Source organism: Corylus avellana, chromosome ca1, assembly GCF_901000735.1.
Source record: "Corylus avellana chromosome ca1, CavTom2PMs-1.0".
Taxonomy (NCBI): domain Eukaryota; kingdom Viridiplantae; phylum Streptophyta; class Magnoliopsida; order Fagales; family Betulaceae; genus Corylus; species Corylus avellana.
Window position 1 is genome coordinate 46,997,992 of NC_081541.1, and position 15,705 is coordinate 47,013,696.

Genomic DNA, 15,705 nt, shown 5'->3' on the forward strand with positions numbered 1-15,705 from the left:
GTGGCCATGCAAAGCTCTTCTCTTTTATATTGTCCGAATATTTTTAAAAATTCTAACAATTGCCATTATCCCAAGCTGCCCAAAGTAAGGCTGTAAAAGTGGATGTATACGTGGTTATTGGCAATATTTGCATCTGCATAATGCGATTATTATCTGTTATTCGCATATGAGATAATGGACCTTTTGAGTATTAATGGGTCTCTCTAATGACATATTTTAAACAATTTTAAAAATAGTTTGTGTTGGATCCGGCTTTTGACCATCTAATCTAAAAATCAATTGGTGTTCAGTGAGGGAAGCTAAATCATTTTATGACATTCAAAATCGCACTCCGCAAGACATGTTCTAAGAGCCGTCCAAATGAGCAGAATAACATTATTGCACCTCAACAGTTTGAATCTATTATTACAATGAGGGAAGGTATACGAGAAGAAAAAAATCTAAACATAACTTAAGCGACGGACCCTTACCAACTCCAAAACGATGTTATTTTGGTGAATATATATAAACACGATTATTATTCGCATTCGCATATTTTTATTCACATTAACGTGGATAATGATTTTTACTAACTCATTCACATCTGCATACGAATACCAGATAATTAAAATTATGGTTAAATTCATTTTATTCCCCTAAAATTTTAGGAGTTTTTTAATTCGAGCCCCAATGTTTATAAATTGACAATGTATCCCCCAATGTTTCAAAAAATTTTAATTCAGACCCTCTATTATTAATTTATGTCTAATTGGACGAAAATCATCACATGTGCGTCTCACATGAAATTTTGATGCCCTCAATTTCAATTTTACCCTTATTAAAACCTATAAAATTATGTAATTAATCTTAATTTCATAGGTTTTAATGAAGGTAATTATGTAATTTTATAGGTTTTAATGAGGGCAAAAATGAAATAAAAGGCATCAAAATCGTACATGATACGCACATGAGATGATTTTCATCCAATTAGACAGAAATTAATAACGAAAAGTCTGAAGTAAAAAATTTTAAAATATTAAAGAGTTACATTGCCAAAAAATTTCTAAAATTTCATAGTGAATTTTCTCCTTCAAATTAATATCCACTCGCATTTACAGCAGATCCCGTATTCCTCCCCTTGGGTACACTACTTACACTTACCAATTTTTTTGTAAATTAGGGCAGCGCCGGAACTCATCCCGAGCAACAACACCGGAACTCAAATTAAACCCTAAATTAGAATCAAACCCCCACTTTGTAAACCAATTTCAAATCCGTCACCACCACCCCCCCCCCCCAAAAGTCCCACCCGCAAAACCTATTACTCTTACACACTTCGAACCCCAACTCTGCTCTTACTGCTCTTTCTCTCAATCTTCAACAATAACCGTTCGAATCTGTGGTTTAACGGTGCGTATCTCAAAGTGGAAATTCGGGTTGCAACGGCGTCGTGTTGCGGTGTCGGTTTAAGCTGAATCGAGCAGTCTTTGGTGTGGAGTTTTTAGGGTTTTGGGTTTGCTTCTTTGGAATTTGAGGGGGTTTGGTGGTTTGAGTGGTAAACTGGCTATGGACTACGAGCCGTACGATAGCAGTGGTAAGTTTTCGCTCTAAATCTGCTTTCTTTTTGGGTGATTTGGGTTTTTGGGCGCGTTTTGTTTGGGGAGTTAGGGTTTGCGTTTGCTTGAATTTTGGTTAATGTTGGGGTTTTGGGTTTCTTTGAGGGGAAAAATTTGGGTTTTGGGACTGTAATTCGTGGTGGGTTGGACGAGAATTTGGTTCTGTGGTTCTTGATTTTGGCTGTTTCTGATGAATGGTACTAGTTTCGGTTCTCTAAGAAAAATCTGGAGCCTTTGTATGATTTTGGGGCTTAAATCAGTTTCTTTTATTGAAAGGGTCTAGAAGAACTCAAGAAGACATTGTTTCTTCGGTATTTTAAACCTCTTTTTTTTTTTTTGTTCTCGTGATTAGTTTTTTTTTTTCAGGCTGGTTTTCTCATTGTCGAGGGATTAAACCCATTTACAGTTTTGTTGTAGAATTGATGCTACTGAAGAAAGAGTAGGATATTGCATTATGATTGATGCAATTCGTGGTTCATAACAAAAAGGCTTTAGTTTGGCTTTAGAGAAGTTTTGACAACTAGGAATAAGAAAGGCCCAAATGAAGTTCAGCAATACTGTTTTCCCATGCTGTACGTTAAGCAACACTCTTAGCAAGTGCGAAATAGAAATGCATTTGTAATTTACTTGGTCAATTAGAAGACATTGTTAATGAGCTGAAAGTTCAGCATTGCTAAAGCTTCGCTGGAATTATGGTATCTTCGCTGTAACGTTGTATTCCACCTTTTTCTATATGCTAGTGGCAGTTTGTTGCTCTCATGAGTTTTGGGAAAACCTCTAGTTCCTCCTAAAAGAAGGAATTTTTTTTTTTTTTTTCTGGTTGGTTGCTAATTTGATATCTTAATGGTGGATAACTTGATTTTCGGAAAGTGAGAAAACTTAATTGATGCCATCTTAGTAAGTCTGAAGCTTAAATGATTAAATGCTGTATTCTTTATTGCTGCTGTCCTTACATTTGAGCAACGTCATATTGTTTTCCTTTTTGGCTATTGGGATGTCTGCTCTTTGAAAATGAACTCATTTGGTTCAATCCACAACCCCAATGGAGTTGGGGGAATGTTGGCATCGTAAATCTGAGAGACAAAGCTTTTGCTCAATACACAAAGGGGCAAAAGCCTTAAGGTGCATTTGGCTGTTATCTTTTCCTCTGAGCCATGCACCTTTTTATTGTACTGCATAAGTTATAATGTCTTTAACCCTACTTAAGAATACCTTCAATGTACTTTCTGTTTACTATTTTGCTCTTTTATCTTCTCAACTCGCTCAGGCTGTTTCTGTTTGCTATAAGCTATTTTGCTGGAGTCTGTACTTGCAATAATAGAATCAGATAACTTTTCCATGCTTGATATGTCATCTTCTGGCAAACATCAATACAAAAAAAAAAACATCAATACAAGGAGTCATCTGGCAAACTTTTTTCTTTATTACTGTTTCTCTGAATTCCGGTGGAGTAATAAATCTGTGTCGCATTCTGAAAAAATTTGCAGGAACTGATGACGATCTTCCTCCATCACATCAAAATAGAATTCCTAGAGGCCGTGTTGCCGGAAATGGAAGATCTGCTGTGGGTTCTGTCCCATATCCAAGGATGTATGGTGAAACTGATATGGAGACCCAAATTCACCAACTTGAGCAAGAAGCATACAGCTCAGTTCTAAGAGCCTTCAAAGCGCAAGCTGATGCCATTACTTGGGTACTTTTGGTCATTTAGTTTTCAGGAATCTAATGTCTTTAAATTTGTGTGATCAGGTTTAAATGACTACTACATGAAATCTTTTTTCTTCAGGAGAAGGAAAGTTTAATAACAGAACTTAGAAAAGAGTTGAGACTATCAAATGAGGAGCACCGAGAACTTCTAGGACGGGTTAATGCAGATGATGTGATACGACGCATAAGGTCTGATAGGTTTAAGATTTAAGAAACAAGCTCTGTTTATTTGAGATGTACAATCTGTTATATTTTAGCAAGCTTTTCTCTCGTCTTTTAATCGGCACTGCGTTGGGTAATGCCACTAGGGAGTGGAGACAGGCAGGTGGGCATCAATCTGGCATGCTCAGTACCAGTCAAGCTGTTCATGATCCCGTACCCAGTCCCACTGTCTCTGCATCTCGCAAGAAACAGAAAATAGCCCAGTCAGTACCTTCACAATCATATGGTGGGCCATCTCCACCATTTCATCAACAAGCCATAGCTGCATCTCACCAACCATCTTCATCAACTGCAAAGCGAGGATCCATGCCAGGAACCAAGGGCAAGAAGCAGAAACCAGTAAGTTGAATTTATGAAATTTGGACTTATATGCATAAAAAGGTAGAAAATAATTCATTTATGTGAAATATTTGGACTAATTACTTAGAATTTTTGTAAGTTTTTCATTTGATTGGTCTTTTTCCTTGCTACCCATTTTGTTTTACAGGGTCAGGGGTTGCCTGGTCCATCTTCAATGAAGCAGTACCCTTTGTCAGGTCCAAGTGGGAGAGGTCAAGTTGCTAATAGGGTTCCTTCTGGTGCTGTTGCAAGTCAGCCTCCGGAAGGAGCAACATTGGATCCATTGATTGGGAGGAGAGTGAGGACCAAGTGGCCTGATGACAATAATTTCTATGAAGCTGTCATAACTGACTACAATCCAGCTGAGGTGTATATATGGCTCTTGATTGCATGTAAATCTAGACTGCAGTTATATATTTAGCTGAATTCCATTTATGTTTGTCAGGGGAGACATGCTCTGGTCTATGATATTGGCTCTGCTAATGAGACATGGGAGTGGGTCAATCTCTCAGAGGTACATCTGATGCTTTATCTCCCCATGGCCTTATAAATTTCTAGCCTAAATCTCATATAAGTTGCACTTTAGTATTTGCCTTTTAAGTTCACGAACACAAGGTTCTGGAGTTTTATGGGAAGTCGAAGAGAGAAAAAAGAGTATCCTTAGGGATAAGAGAGGAGAGGAAAGGATATAAATTTTTTCTCATTTTGATTGGATGTTCACAAGAGAAAAGAGGATAGGAAACTTTAACATTAATGCCCTCACTTTCTTTCTTCTTTTAAGTTGAAAGGCAAAATGGTTGGTAACTCCATCCATATCTGCCCACTTTTGGGAGATTGTAGAACTGGGCGTGGTAGGGAGAGCTCCTTTCCCTCACTTTCTTTCTGCATCTTATTAGTGGTTGACATCATTGATAGATTCTATGGTAATTACTGGGCTGACCTAAGTGGACTATTTGGCTCACTTGCCTTGGTTTGCTTTTTGTATGCTGATCATCATTTTATCGGGATATGCTTCATCTTTAATGGTATGTTCCAGTGTCAAACAAACCACTTCATAATCATACTATTAATTCGTCAACTTCTTATTATAACTCTTACACTTCTTGTTCTAGGATTTATGCTTTGTTTTAACTTCAAAAGTTCTCCACTTCTTTACATTATCTCAAGTTCATTTTCTTTTGCTAGATATGAAATTCTTTTTTAGGGTCATGAATCAACTGCAAAATTTACAAGGCAATAATAGTTTTTGTATGATTCCATGACACAAAATTTCCATCCTACTGTTGTTATTCTTAATTAATCGTGGACCTTTCTAGTTTCAGCAAATTATTTATGAGCCCTTTTTTTTAATCTAAATCCCAAGATATATTTTAAGGCTCCTAATAAGACCCAGCTGAACCTTTCCAGCCTGAACGGCCGAAGTATTCCTCTCTATTAACTAAACTAGAACATTAAGCCCTCTCTATTCCATCTTGCTCAATATTCCTTTCTAAGCTGGCTTGTTCCGATTATTTGGAGATGTTTTGGCTCTTTCTGCTGGTATTAGCATTTCAGCCGGTTCTGCATGGTATTATCTGTAAAATACTGGGCACTAATTATTAAAATGAACCTAATTTTCTTCTTTTACACCTCAATTCCTTGTGCCTTTTTTTTTTTTCTTTTTCCTTTTGAGAGTGATAATGTCTTCACTCTTAATGATAAAAACACGTTAATAGTCTGTTTTATTAAATATGGAAAGGACACACGTACACACATGCGCATGCAGCCACCCTCTTGCACACAGATATATGTATTTAGAACGTATGGGATCAATTGAACTGGTTTTATTGCCATTTGATTATTGATGATGTGGTGGGTTCTCACCGACTTCCTAGTGTACATTGGATCCTGCCAATAGTGTTGTTTGTCTTATTTAGGAATCACAACTATTGTTTCTATTGGGACGGGTCTTGCAATTTATTTGTTTTGATTTTGCACCCCTCCTGACTTGAGATGGATTACCTCATCCACTCTGGGACTTGTCTGTAGCTGAAAGTACTATCTATTAAATTATACATTGGAAAGATTAGTCTTGGAATGCATAAGATGTTGCCCTTTGTATGGTATAATTAGGGTTATGTATGACTGTAGTTGACTAAGAAAAGTATGAGTTGCCTTCCGTTTTTGCATTAAGGTTTTTTCCCAAGGAATGATATTTTAGTTGCATACACATTCTGCTTTTGCTTTTATTGATTTCATAATTCTTAAAGCACAGATCTCTCCTGAGGATATTCAATGGGTAGGGGAGGATCCTGGAATCTCCCATCGAGGGGGTTATGGTGGATCAGGTCATGGGATGAATAGATCTGTAGCCCGAGATAGTGTTCCAGGTGTAGGAAGAGGTAGAGGGGCTACAAAAGGTCATTCCAGAAAGGATTTTCTGCCATCACAAAATGGTATTGGAAAGAAGGCACCTGATGATATAAAAATTCTCCAGACAGATACCCTAATCAAGGAGGTAAGTGAAAGTGGGTTGATCCATATGTGTAATCATTAAGTTTAAAGTTAGTTTTTTTAAATCTGTATATTTTTCTGGTGAATTTGGGCAGGTGGAGAGAGTTTTTGGTGCAAATCATCCAGATCCTCTTGAAATTGAGAAAGCCAAGAAAGTGTTGAAGGTAAGAAGGGAGAACCCACCAAAATCCCTTGCGGTGGGGTGTTGCCTCTCCCTGGGTTTCTTCTCGAGCTTGTGTTGTATTTCCAGTTCTTTGTTAAATCTGCTTGTTAAATTTTCATTGCAGGAGCAAGAACAAGCACTTATTGATGCAATTTCAAGGCTCAACGAGATTTCTGATGGCGAAAGCGGTACTTTTTGTTTGACCTTCCATTATTCTTAAGATGTTACTTGGATATTGAGCCTGTGCACTTTGTTAGCATTTGATGTCAAATCTCATCAAGCATGCCCATTTCTTCCTTAGCTTTGGGAATGGAATGGTATAAAAAAAATAATAATAATAAAGAAACACATTCATACCTAAAGCCAATTATCTGAGTTGTTCTTGTCTCCTTTTTCTTCTTTAAACAGATGAGGGTGGCCGGCAGTTCTCGCTTGGGCAGTCGATGGACCGAGAATGATTAGGGACTTGTTATAACGGCTGTGATACAAGGCTTGGTGGGAGTAATAAGATGAACAGACTGTTAAGCTATTAAAATCAAGCATCTGATTTTAAGGCTACTTTCTCGCGCAAATGCCATTCAAAATATATCTTTCCCCACGGGACGGGATAACTCTTGGGCTTGGGACTAGTAGGATAGCGTTTAACGTAGGATGGGAATTATTGTAGCTGGGAAATAATTTATTTCTTCTCTGTAAGAGTTCACTTAGGAAAGGCTGATGGTAGTGTACATTATTTGATCAGTGATTAACGTGTGATCGTGTATAAAATTGTCTTAGTCTTGCATAACCCTCTCTCTCTCTCTCTCTCTCTCTCTCTGAAACTTTATTTAAAAAATTTTAAATTTCAAGATATCCCCAACCTCTTCCTCTCTCTCTCTCTTTTTTTTTAATCTGAATTTTAGGGGATCCTAATCCATTCATATAACTTATAAAAGGCACGGGTAGTTTGGGCCTAATGGTTGTCTACCAATAAAAAGAGAACAAATTTCTTTCTCCCACATCCACAAAATCTATTGGGTCGGATTGATTTGAGAGTATTCTCATCTGATTAGTCTAACTAATATTTGTGGGACCAAAAGAAGATGCATCTTACAGGGTCTACAACTTTCTAATTAGTTAAATTAAATGGAGTTACATAATATACAGATGCAACCAATGGAGCCATTCTTCTACCTCCTAGCTCGCTTTCTTGGCAGCTTCAAGGCCGCCACTTCCTTTCCTCCACTGGCCCCCTTACCGCGCTTCACCGAAACTGCATTTGCCTCCGCTGCCTTTCTTGGTGGCCTTCCAACACTCCGCTTTGATGGACTACTCTCCTCCCCCCTCACAAGTTTCCTTTCACTGCTTTGCCTTAACGCCCTCCTCTCTTTCTTGTCACCCCCCTTCCCATTATGCCTACTTTTCTTCTCTTTACTAGAACTACTCTTCACAGTTTCCCCCGGAGAGTTCCATTTAATTCTTTTTAAGAAATCGGCTGCGCTTCGTTTTTTCCCCAACGTCGATGCTTCGGTTTTATTCTTCTGATCACTTTTGGGAGTCTCTAGTTTATTACCTAACCCAGGTTTTGAGCCAGGGCTCATACTTGTTTGCTTCTTGCTGGAAGCACTACTGGTATTATTGTTTGTTGGGTTCTTATTGCTCCTTCTCGAGCTTCTGACTCCAGTTACAGGCTTATCGTTGGCATTAGTTTTCAACATACTATTGTCTGAAGAGGGCTTAATGGGCAACGAGTTCGGATCAAGAACTGGCATCTTCTCATCGCTTGCTTGCTTATCTTTTTGACCGATGGTAATGGCAGAGGAATTAGGTTTAGCTGAAATGGAACTCCGTTTGCGGCAAACAATTATCGGAGCAGGCGAGTTGTGTTTTGCAAGCAATGAATGTGATCTTTCTAACTCAGGTTTAGGCTGCAATAGTGATGCTGCTGCATTGGGTGTTGGTGAAGGTTCTTTTGGGAATGAGTTGTTGCGTTTTGGGATCTCATTCAACAGGAGGTGGCGGAGCTGGTGGGCAGTGATCGACTCAAGGGAGGACTTGGGAAAGAATAGGGCAGCGTTGTTGAAGAGAAGCAGAAGGTCTCGGTAGAATGCGAGGGTGCATGAGGAATAGTTGCCCTTGACGAGCCTGCTTTGTACTGTTTCCAAATCCACATGCTGCTTCACCAAGTTTTTGTACTCCTCATTTTCCTGCACAATGGTAGCAGATTTTTATATCGATTGAGTATTTTTATTCTCACAAATATCATACACTACTGAAATAATAATCCTAACCTTTAGATCAATTCTTACTAAGATTTTAGATCGGGTCCGGTTCTAACTAGAACTAAACCAATTGAAATTGGAACACGTGTCCCTTGTGTTATATTATGGGACACATGTTTTAAAAAAAAAAAAAAAAAACACACCTGATCTAATTTTAACCGAAATGAAACCCAACTGGTAGATAGGGTGAAGCTAAATCTAACTAGTAACTACAAATGTATAGTTCCTTTTATGGAAGTTAAAAGCGTCTAAATCAAGAAGGATTTTAGAAAAAACAGCTCAAGTGACGAACAAAAGACATGTAGGGCCCATAACTCTCTTTTTTCGGAGGCCCACAAAACCACAAGTCAATGACATGGTCTGTGTAAACAAGACAGTGATCTTGGCTTACTTCTAGAGAAAATTTCATGTGCATGAAAAAAAAACTGAAATTTTTCTTCAATTTTCTAATTTCTACTCTTTATTTTCACAAAGAAAAATTTCAATCATTTTGGAGCCCACATATTCAAATAGAGAGTAGGTTGCCCGAGACACGTCAATAACCATATTTACTGTCCAAATTATTAACAATTAAAAAAAAAAACTTGTTGAGGATGTGTATTCTTAAAACCTAACTTTTAATTGAACTAACCAAACTATATAAAAGTGGTCCCAAATTATTCAACAATAATGAAATCATGGATTGCATGGTCAACTTTAATTAAACCAACCAAACTATATTTAAGTGGTCCCAAATTATTGGAGAATAATGAGTCATGGGATTGCACTTGACCATGTGTTAGAATATATAAAACAAATTAAAACAATCCGAGGAAGCCGTGCATGTGCATCTTCATAAGATCTAATTATTATAATGTATGACAACTAAAATCAAATAGACATGTTCAAAAGAAATATTTTGAAAATTAAAAAAACAAGATAAAATCATTTTGGCGTTTTCATATTAATTACATGCAGTATCGAAATCTAAATTATTTAATAAAAAATGATGATTATAATATTAAAACTTTACAATGAATCATTTTTATAAAACATATGGAAAAATTATAGATTATACCTAAAATTGATTTTTAAATTGTTGTTTTTATCTTCGTTTGCAGAGCAAAACTTGAAAATGAGTGAAAACCCAAATATGCCCCTTGAGGCTTGAGGCTTGAGGGGCGACAAACCAATACCTGGCTTTCGAGCCGGCGCTCGAACAGCGAACCGCTTTGCGCTCTAATCATCTCCAAAACCCTAACGAACGGCTGCGATTTCCCGGTGTCCTCCATGGTCTCCGCCGGATCCAGTCCGCCGGAAGCCTCCATTCTCCGGCGTCCCCTCCTTTTCCTCTTCCGCGACAAGCTTGCCGAGCTCTGCACCTCGCTGCTCTCCCGCGCCGCCGAGTCGCCACGCAACTCGATCTCGGACTGGCTCTTAGCCACGGTATCGGAGCTCCCGTCGTGCGAGTTCTCGGCCATCGGTTCCGATTCCGGTCCACTCGAACCGGTGCGGAGCGCTTCGAGTCCTAATCTTACCTCTTCGCCACCGGATTTTCCTTTCGAACCGGTGGTGTTGGACTCGTTGACGGAACGGTCCAACTCCCCGCCGGTTTTCTCCGGTTCGTCACCTTTGTCGTTCTCCGATCTCTCTCGCAGTTCTTCCAGATCTGGTTTTCCTTGGAAAATTCCATTCCCTCTCACGTTCAGCTCTCGCTCTTCCTCCAACCTCTTCACCATCGTCTCCAAAGAACTTGCTCAACCACAAACAAACAAATCTCAGATCCAAAATTAGAAAATCTCAAATCTCACATAGATGGACAGAGAGAGAGAGATAGAGTTTACAGGATTGAAACGTCGTAGTTTCGGACCTCTCGCTTAAGCTCGGCGACGCGGAGCTTCCTCAGCTCGTCGAGCCAGGGGATAGTCTCGTCCTCGTGGCGTTCGAGAACGTCGGCGTTTTGGGAGGAGAAGCGGCGTTTAAGGTCGTGGAACTTGACCTTGCAGTGGTGAGCTGTGAGGAAGAGGCAAGGGAGAGAGCTCTTGGTGCGGACCTCCGCTGCAACGGAGTCCCAGTCGGCGAGCCCGTGGCGCTTCACGGCGAACCCTAGCAGAAGCTCCTCCCATGTACCCCACGCTTCGCTCTCTTCTTCTCTCGCCATCATCACCACCATGATTATTAACTTTGCCGTTGCTTTTCCTATTCATGGTTTTCGTCCTCTGGAATCCTTTGTTCTGTGATTTGGAGCTGTGAAAGTACGAATTTATCCCTGGGGGATTGGTTTGAGTTCCTAGGGTTGTCCTTTGTTCAAATTTTATTTCTGGAGCGGCCCTTTTGTGTCTGTTTGTCGCTTTGTCTCTCTCTGTGGGATTGAATTTTGAGCCCATCTGATCTGGGTAATGGACTTGTTATTTTTGTCATATTATTTATTGCTAGTGATTTTTGGGCTTCGTTCGGAGAGATGTACGTTTATGGGCTTTTGAAAAATTATTTAAACTTTTTTTTTTTTTTTTTTTTTTTTAAATTTATGATTTCGGCCCTAACATTCATAGATAGAGCTTTTGCTGCCCTCTGTGCAGTGGAATTCTGTAGAGAGGTTGGAATTCACGACATTCTTTTGGAGGGGGACTCTCTACTGGTAGTGAAGGCCATAAACGATCCAAACCCAAACTGGCTATGGTATGGGCAGCTCATAGATGACACCCGATTGATTTTGGGGTTCCTCCATAGATGGAATGTTCGCCATGTCAAACGAGAAGCCAATTCAGCGGCTCATGAATTGGCCCAGAACGCTTTAAAGATCTCAACTGACCATGTGTGGCTCGAAGAACCCCCAGTGTATTTTTGACATTGTTATTTTAGAGCAATTAGCTCTATCTATGTAGGGCTCTGTCCCGAATCCCAATTTTTATGAATAAAGATTGATTTTAAAAATATATATATATATATCATCAATGCAAAAAAACAAAAAAAATCCAGAGTTTGCTTCCAAAACCCCATCCTGGCCGTCCACTTCAGTCGAGAAAACACAAGTTATGCATGCCCTCATCCACCATCTTGTACGGAGAAAACACACGGATAGTAAATTCTAGGAAAAAAAAAAAAAAAAAAAATCTTAAATTGCAATATAACCCTCTAATATTCAAAAGGTATTAAAGTAGCCCCAAAACTACCAAAATGTATCAAAAACGCTACTTTTTTTTTTTTAATATATTCCTATAATATTCCTATTCTTTTAATAAATAAAATAATAAAATAATTGTAAAAAAAAAAACTATTTTTTAAAAATACAAAAAACCAATGAGCGAATAAATACAAAAAAAAACAAAAAAAAAAAAAATTGGAATAAATAAATAATTTAGGCCAACTATAGTGACTATTCATGTCGTATTAAAGTAAAATCAAATGTATGGTTCTTGAGATTTAGCCATTTGAGTCAAATTCTGTTAAAAAATTGTTTTTATTTGCCCATTGATTTTACTTTAATACGACATGAAGCAATTTGTAATTTAGATCAACTACAGTGACTAATTATTTATTTATTCCAAAAATTTCTTCTGATTTTTTTTTGTATTTATTCGCCCTTTTTTTGTATTTTTAAAAAATTGTTTGGTTTTTTTTTTTTACAATTACTTTATTATTTTATTTGTTAAAAGAATATGGGTATTATAGGAATATAAAAAATAAGTAGCCTTTTTGATAGATTTTAGTAGTTTGGAGGCTACTTTAGTACTTTTTAAACATTGGAGACTATATTGCAAACGGCTAGTAATTTGGAGGTCTTTTTATATTTTTCCCTAAATTCTATTCCTACCTGCCTCAAGGTGCTTTTCACCCAAAGAGGGATTTTCTTCCAAAGAAAACAAATAAAAACAAATCTCAAGCTCTAGCTAGATGTTTCTAATATTGTTACTACCAACCCCACTCTGGCTATATTTTTTCTTGATTTATTTGATTGTATATAATACTCTATTTATAGAGAGATTATGAACGTTACAAGTCTTTTATACTTTTACATTAACAACAATAATTGTAACTATTGACACTTGAATTCTTGTAACTCTCGTCTTTTGAACTCTTGTAACCATTGTCTTTAAGATCTAGTAGCTCTTGTAACCATTATCTCTTAAGATCTTGTATAATCATTGTCTCTTGAAATCTTGTATAACTATTGTCTTAATATGGAGATTAATATTTTTATATAATATCCCTAACTGGACTTTGGTTTAAACCTATTATTTAATACGAAACACCTTCCTAATTTATAATATAAAATAACGATTACAAAATGACATAAAATCAAAATAAATCGTAAGGACTTATTTTGAATCAACCACCTTAAATCCATCCTTCTTTACAAGTTTTTCAGAATGTGCGACTGTTAAATGTGTTGCATTCTTGTCCAATAGTTTCAAGACTTCAAAGATATCATTTTTTTTTCTTCTTTACTATCTTTGTATATCCTTTTTAGCTCCGATTGCAAATTTTTTATGTCATCATCCAAACTTTTCATGAATGGAATAATGACATCTAGTTTCTCGAGGTTGAGAGTACAACTTCCAATTTTTTCTCAATTTTATCAAAAATTAAATCATCGGTTTGAATCAAGACTGTAGTTGCAAAAAAACCATTATAAATGCTTCATTTGCTTTACTGCATCCCGCATTTTTTGAATAGTGCATCTGCAAAAAAAATCACCATGAGAAATTTCATCTTAAAAAATGAAATATATATATATATATGGACGGATATGATAGATTCTGTAAATCACTAAATTCATGGAATTAAGTTTCATTGATCCGGCTGTGAATCTTGTGATCTAACATGCATAAAAAAGACTTTGATAGTTAATCAGAGTAGAAGGTAGAGAGTCCAAGATAATAATAATAATAATAATAATAATAATAATAATAATAAATACAAAAATACAAAAATAAATAGCAAATCTGATCACTCACCAATGTGGTTAGTATATCATTAGTGTTTATCTTTCCAGCGGTTGTTGACTATGAGACGTTGTTAGAAGAGGAGAGACAGAATGAAAATAATGAAAATAAGCTGGTGTGAATAAGTAATTTTTTAACCAATATAATGTCAAAACACATACATTATGTGTGCAGACGATGCATATAGTATGTGTGTCTAAGAAATACACATTTTGTGAGTCTCCCAAGTCCCATGCACAAAAAAATGAAAATGAAAATTAAATTAAATTAAAAAAATAAATACAAAACAATCATGGTTGTTTATTAAATTAAAGAATCTATCATATCCGTCCATTAAATTACAAAATATGTGCTCTAGCCGGACATATATCATATGTGGATGTTCACGGATGTTGGGAATTATAAATTACAATTATGTGTTTGTCTTTAGGGTTAGTTGAGTGAGAATAAAGTAAGGAGTGAAGATGTGGGTCATGTGGTGTTGTTTTCCTTTTTGAACCTACCAATGAATTTGTGGTCCTCCAGAGAATGTTGTATTTGGTTTTGTGTGCATTTTATCACTTTATATTGTTGATTGTTATTGAACACATGCCGTGTATTCTAAACCTTTAATGCAAACCTTAGCTATTGTCATGCAAACCTCTATATATATATATATATATATATATATATATATATATAGTCTTATGTTATTATTCGAAGAAAAATTATGTGGTTAAACAGTGCAACACAATCCATTTGTGCATATTAGGGGCAAAGGGATTTTGTAAGAGCATATGATGTGGATTTATCAATTTGAGATTACTCTTAATTTGGAATTTGCATGATCGACAAATATTAAAAAAATAAAAATAAATAATCTGTGAATGCATTAATAAATTTCAACCCACTCAAAATTGACTAGAAGAATTTCCACATTACTAACAGTGAACAATATGGAAAAACATTATAAGAAACAAGAAGGTTCAAACATATCATAAGTTCAATTACAATAACTATATTAAATACAGGGAAAAAAACTTGATATTTAAAGTTGGTTCGATATTCCACCATTTTCTCTTTTTGGCTTGCTCCCCTTTCATGATCTCTTCTCGGATTTTTCTTTACCCTCCACACTCATGTTTTGAAGAAGTGGCAACATCAATTCAACGGTTTTCTTGGTTGCTTCTAGAGAAGAGAACTTAGAGAAAATAAATGAGAATAAGAAAGAGAGACTAAGAAAGTTAAGGTGGTTCGGCCTATGACCTATGTCACACATCAAAGCGCTACATTTTTACTTGATATATTTGATTGTATATAATACTCTATTTATAGAGAAAGAGTATAAATGTTATAAGTCTTTTATACTTTTACATTAACAACAATAATTGTAACTATTGTCACTTGAGTTCTTCTAACTCTTATCTCTTGAACTCTTGTAACTATTGTCTCTTGAGATCTTGTAACCATTGTCTCTTGAGATTTTGTATAACTATTATCTTAATATGGAGATTAATATTCTTATATAATGTCCCTAATTGGACTTTGGTTTAAACCCATTATTTAATACGAAACATGCACCTTCCTAATTTATAATATAAAATAACAATTACAAAATGACATAAAATCAAAATAAATTATAATGACTTATTTTGAATCAAACTTCAATTTTTTCAGAATGTGCGACTATTAAATATTGTGCAACATTCTCGTCCAATTATTTCAGGGCTTCAAAGATATCATTTTTTTTCTTCTTTTCTATCTAGTATATATATCATTTCTCAGCTCCGATTGCAAATTTTTTATGCCATCAGCCAAAATTTCTGGGAATAGCCTTCTTGCTTTTGAATTAGGAGAGGTGAGTACTACTTCTGCTTTTTTCTCAATTTTTTGATAAATTAAATTAGCAGTTTGAATCAAGGCTACAATTGTTAAAAACATATCTAAATTCCTCATTTGCTTTACTCCCTCCAGCATTTTTTGAAGAGAATAGTCTTAAGCATCTACAAAAAAAATTCACC

At 36.3% G+C, this 15,705-nt stretch overlaps 2 protein-coding genes across 2 annotated transcripts; one reads left to right on the forward strand and one right to left on the reverse strand.

Annotated features, from left to right (window-relative positions):
* The first annotated feature begins 1,283 nt into the window (after positions 1 to 1,283).
* On the forward strand, positions 1,284 to 7,306 carry LOC132185398 (protein EMSY-LIKE 3-like). Its single transcript, XM_059599178.1, has 10 exons — positions 1,284 to 1,573; positions 3,083 to 3,288; positions 3,382 to 3,491; positions 3,611 to 3,863; positions 4,012 to 4,230; positions 4,309 to 4,377; positions 6,118 to 6,360; positions 6,452 to 6,520; positions 6,644 to 6,707; positions 6,928 to 7,306. Exons 1-10 carry the CDS (start codon positions 1,546 to 1,548, stop codon positions 6,975 to 6,977), a joined length of 1,311 nt encoding a protein of 436 aa, XP_059455161.1. The 5' UTR covers positions 1,284 to 1,545; the 3' UTR covers positions 6,978 to 7,306.
* Positions 7,307 to 7,519: 213 nt separating this feature from the next.
* LOC132185347 (uncharacterized) lies at positions 7,520 to 11,163 on the reverse strand. Its single transcript, XM_059599136.1, has 3 exons — positions 10,604 to 11,163; positions 9,956 to 10,511; positions 7,520 to 8,705 (listed from the first exon to the last, which is right to left on the reverse strand). The coding sequence occupies exons 1-3, from the start codon at positions 10,930 to 10,932 to the stop codon at positions 7,689 to 7,691; spliced, it is 1,902 nt and encodes a 633-aa protein (XP_059455119.1). The 5' UTR covers positions 10,933 to 11,163; the 3' UTR covers positions 7,520 to 7,688.
* Between the last annotated feature and the right edge of the window lie 4,542 nt (positions 11,164 to 15,705).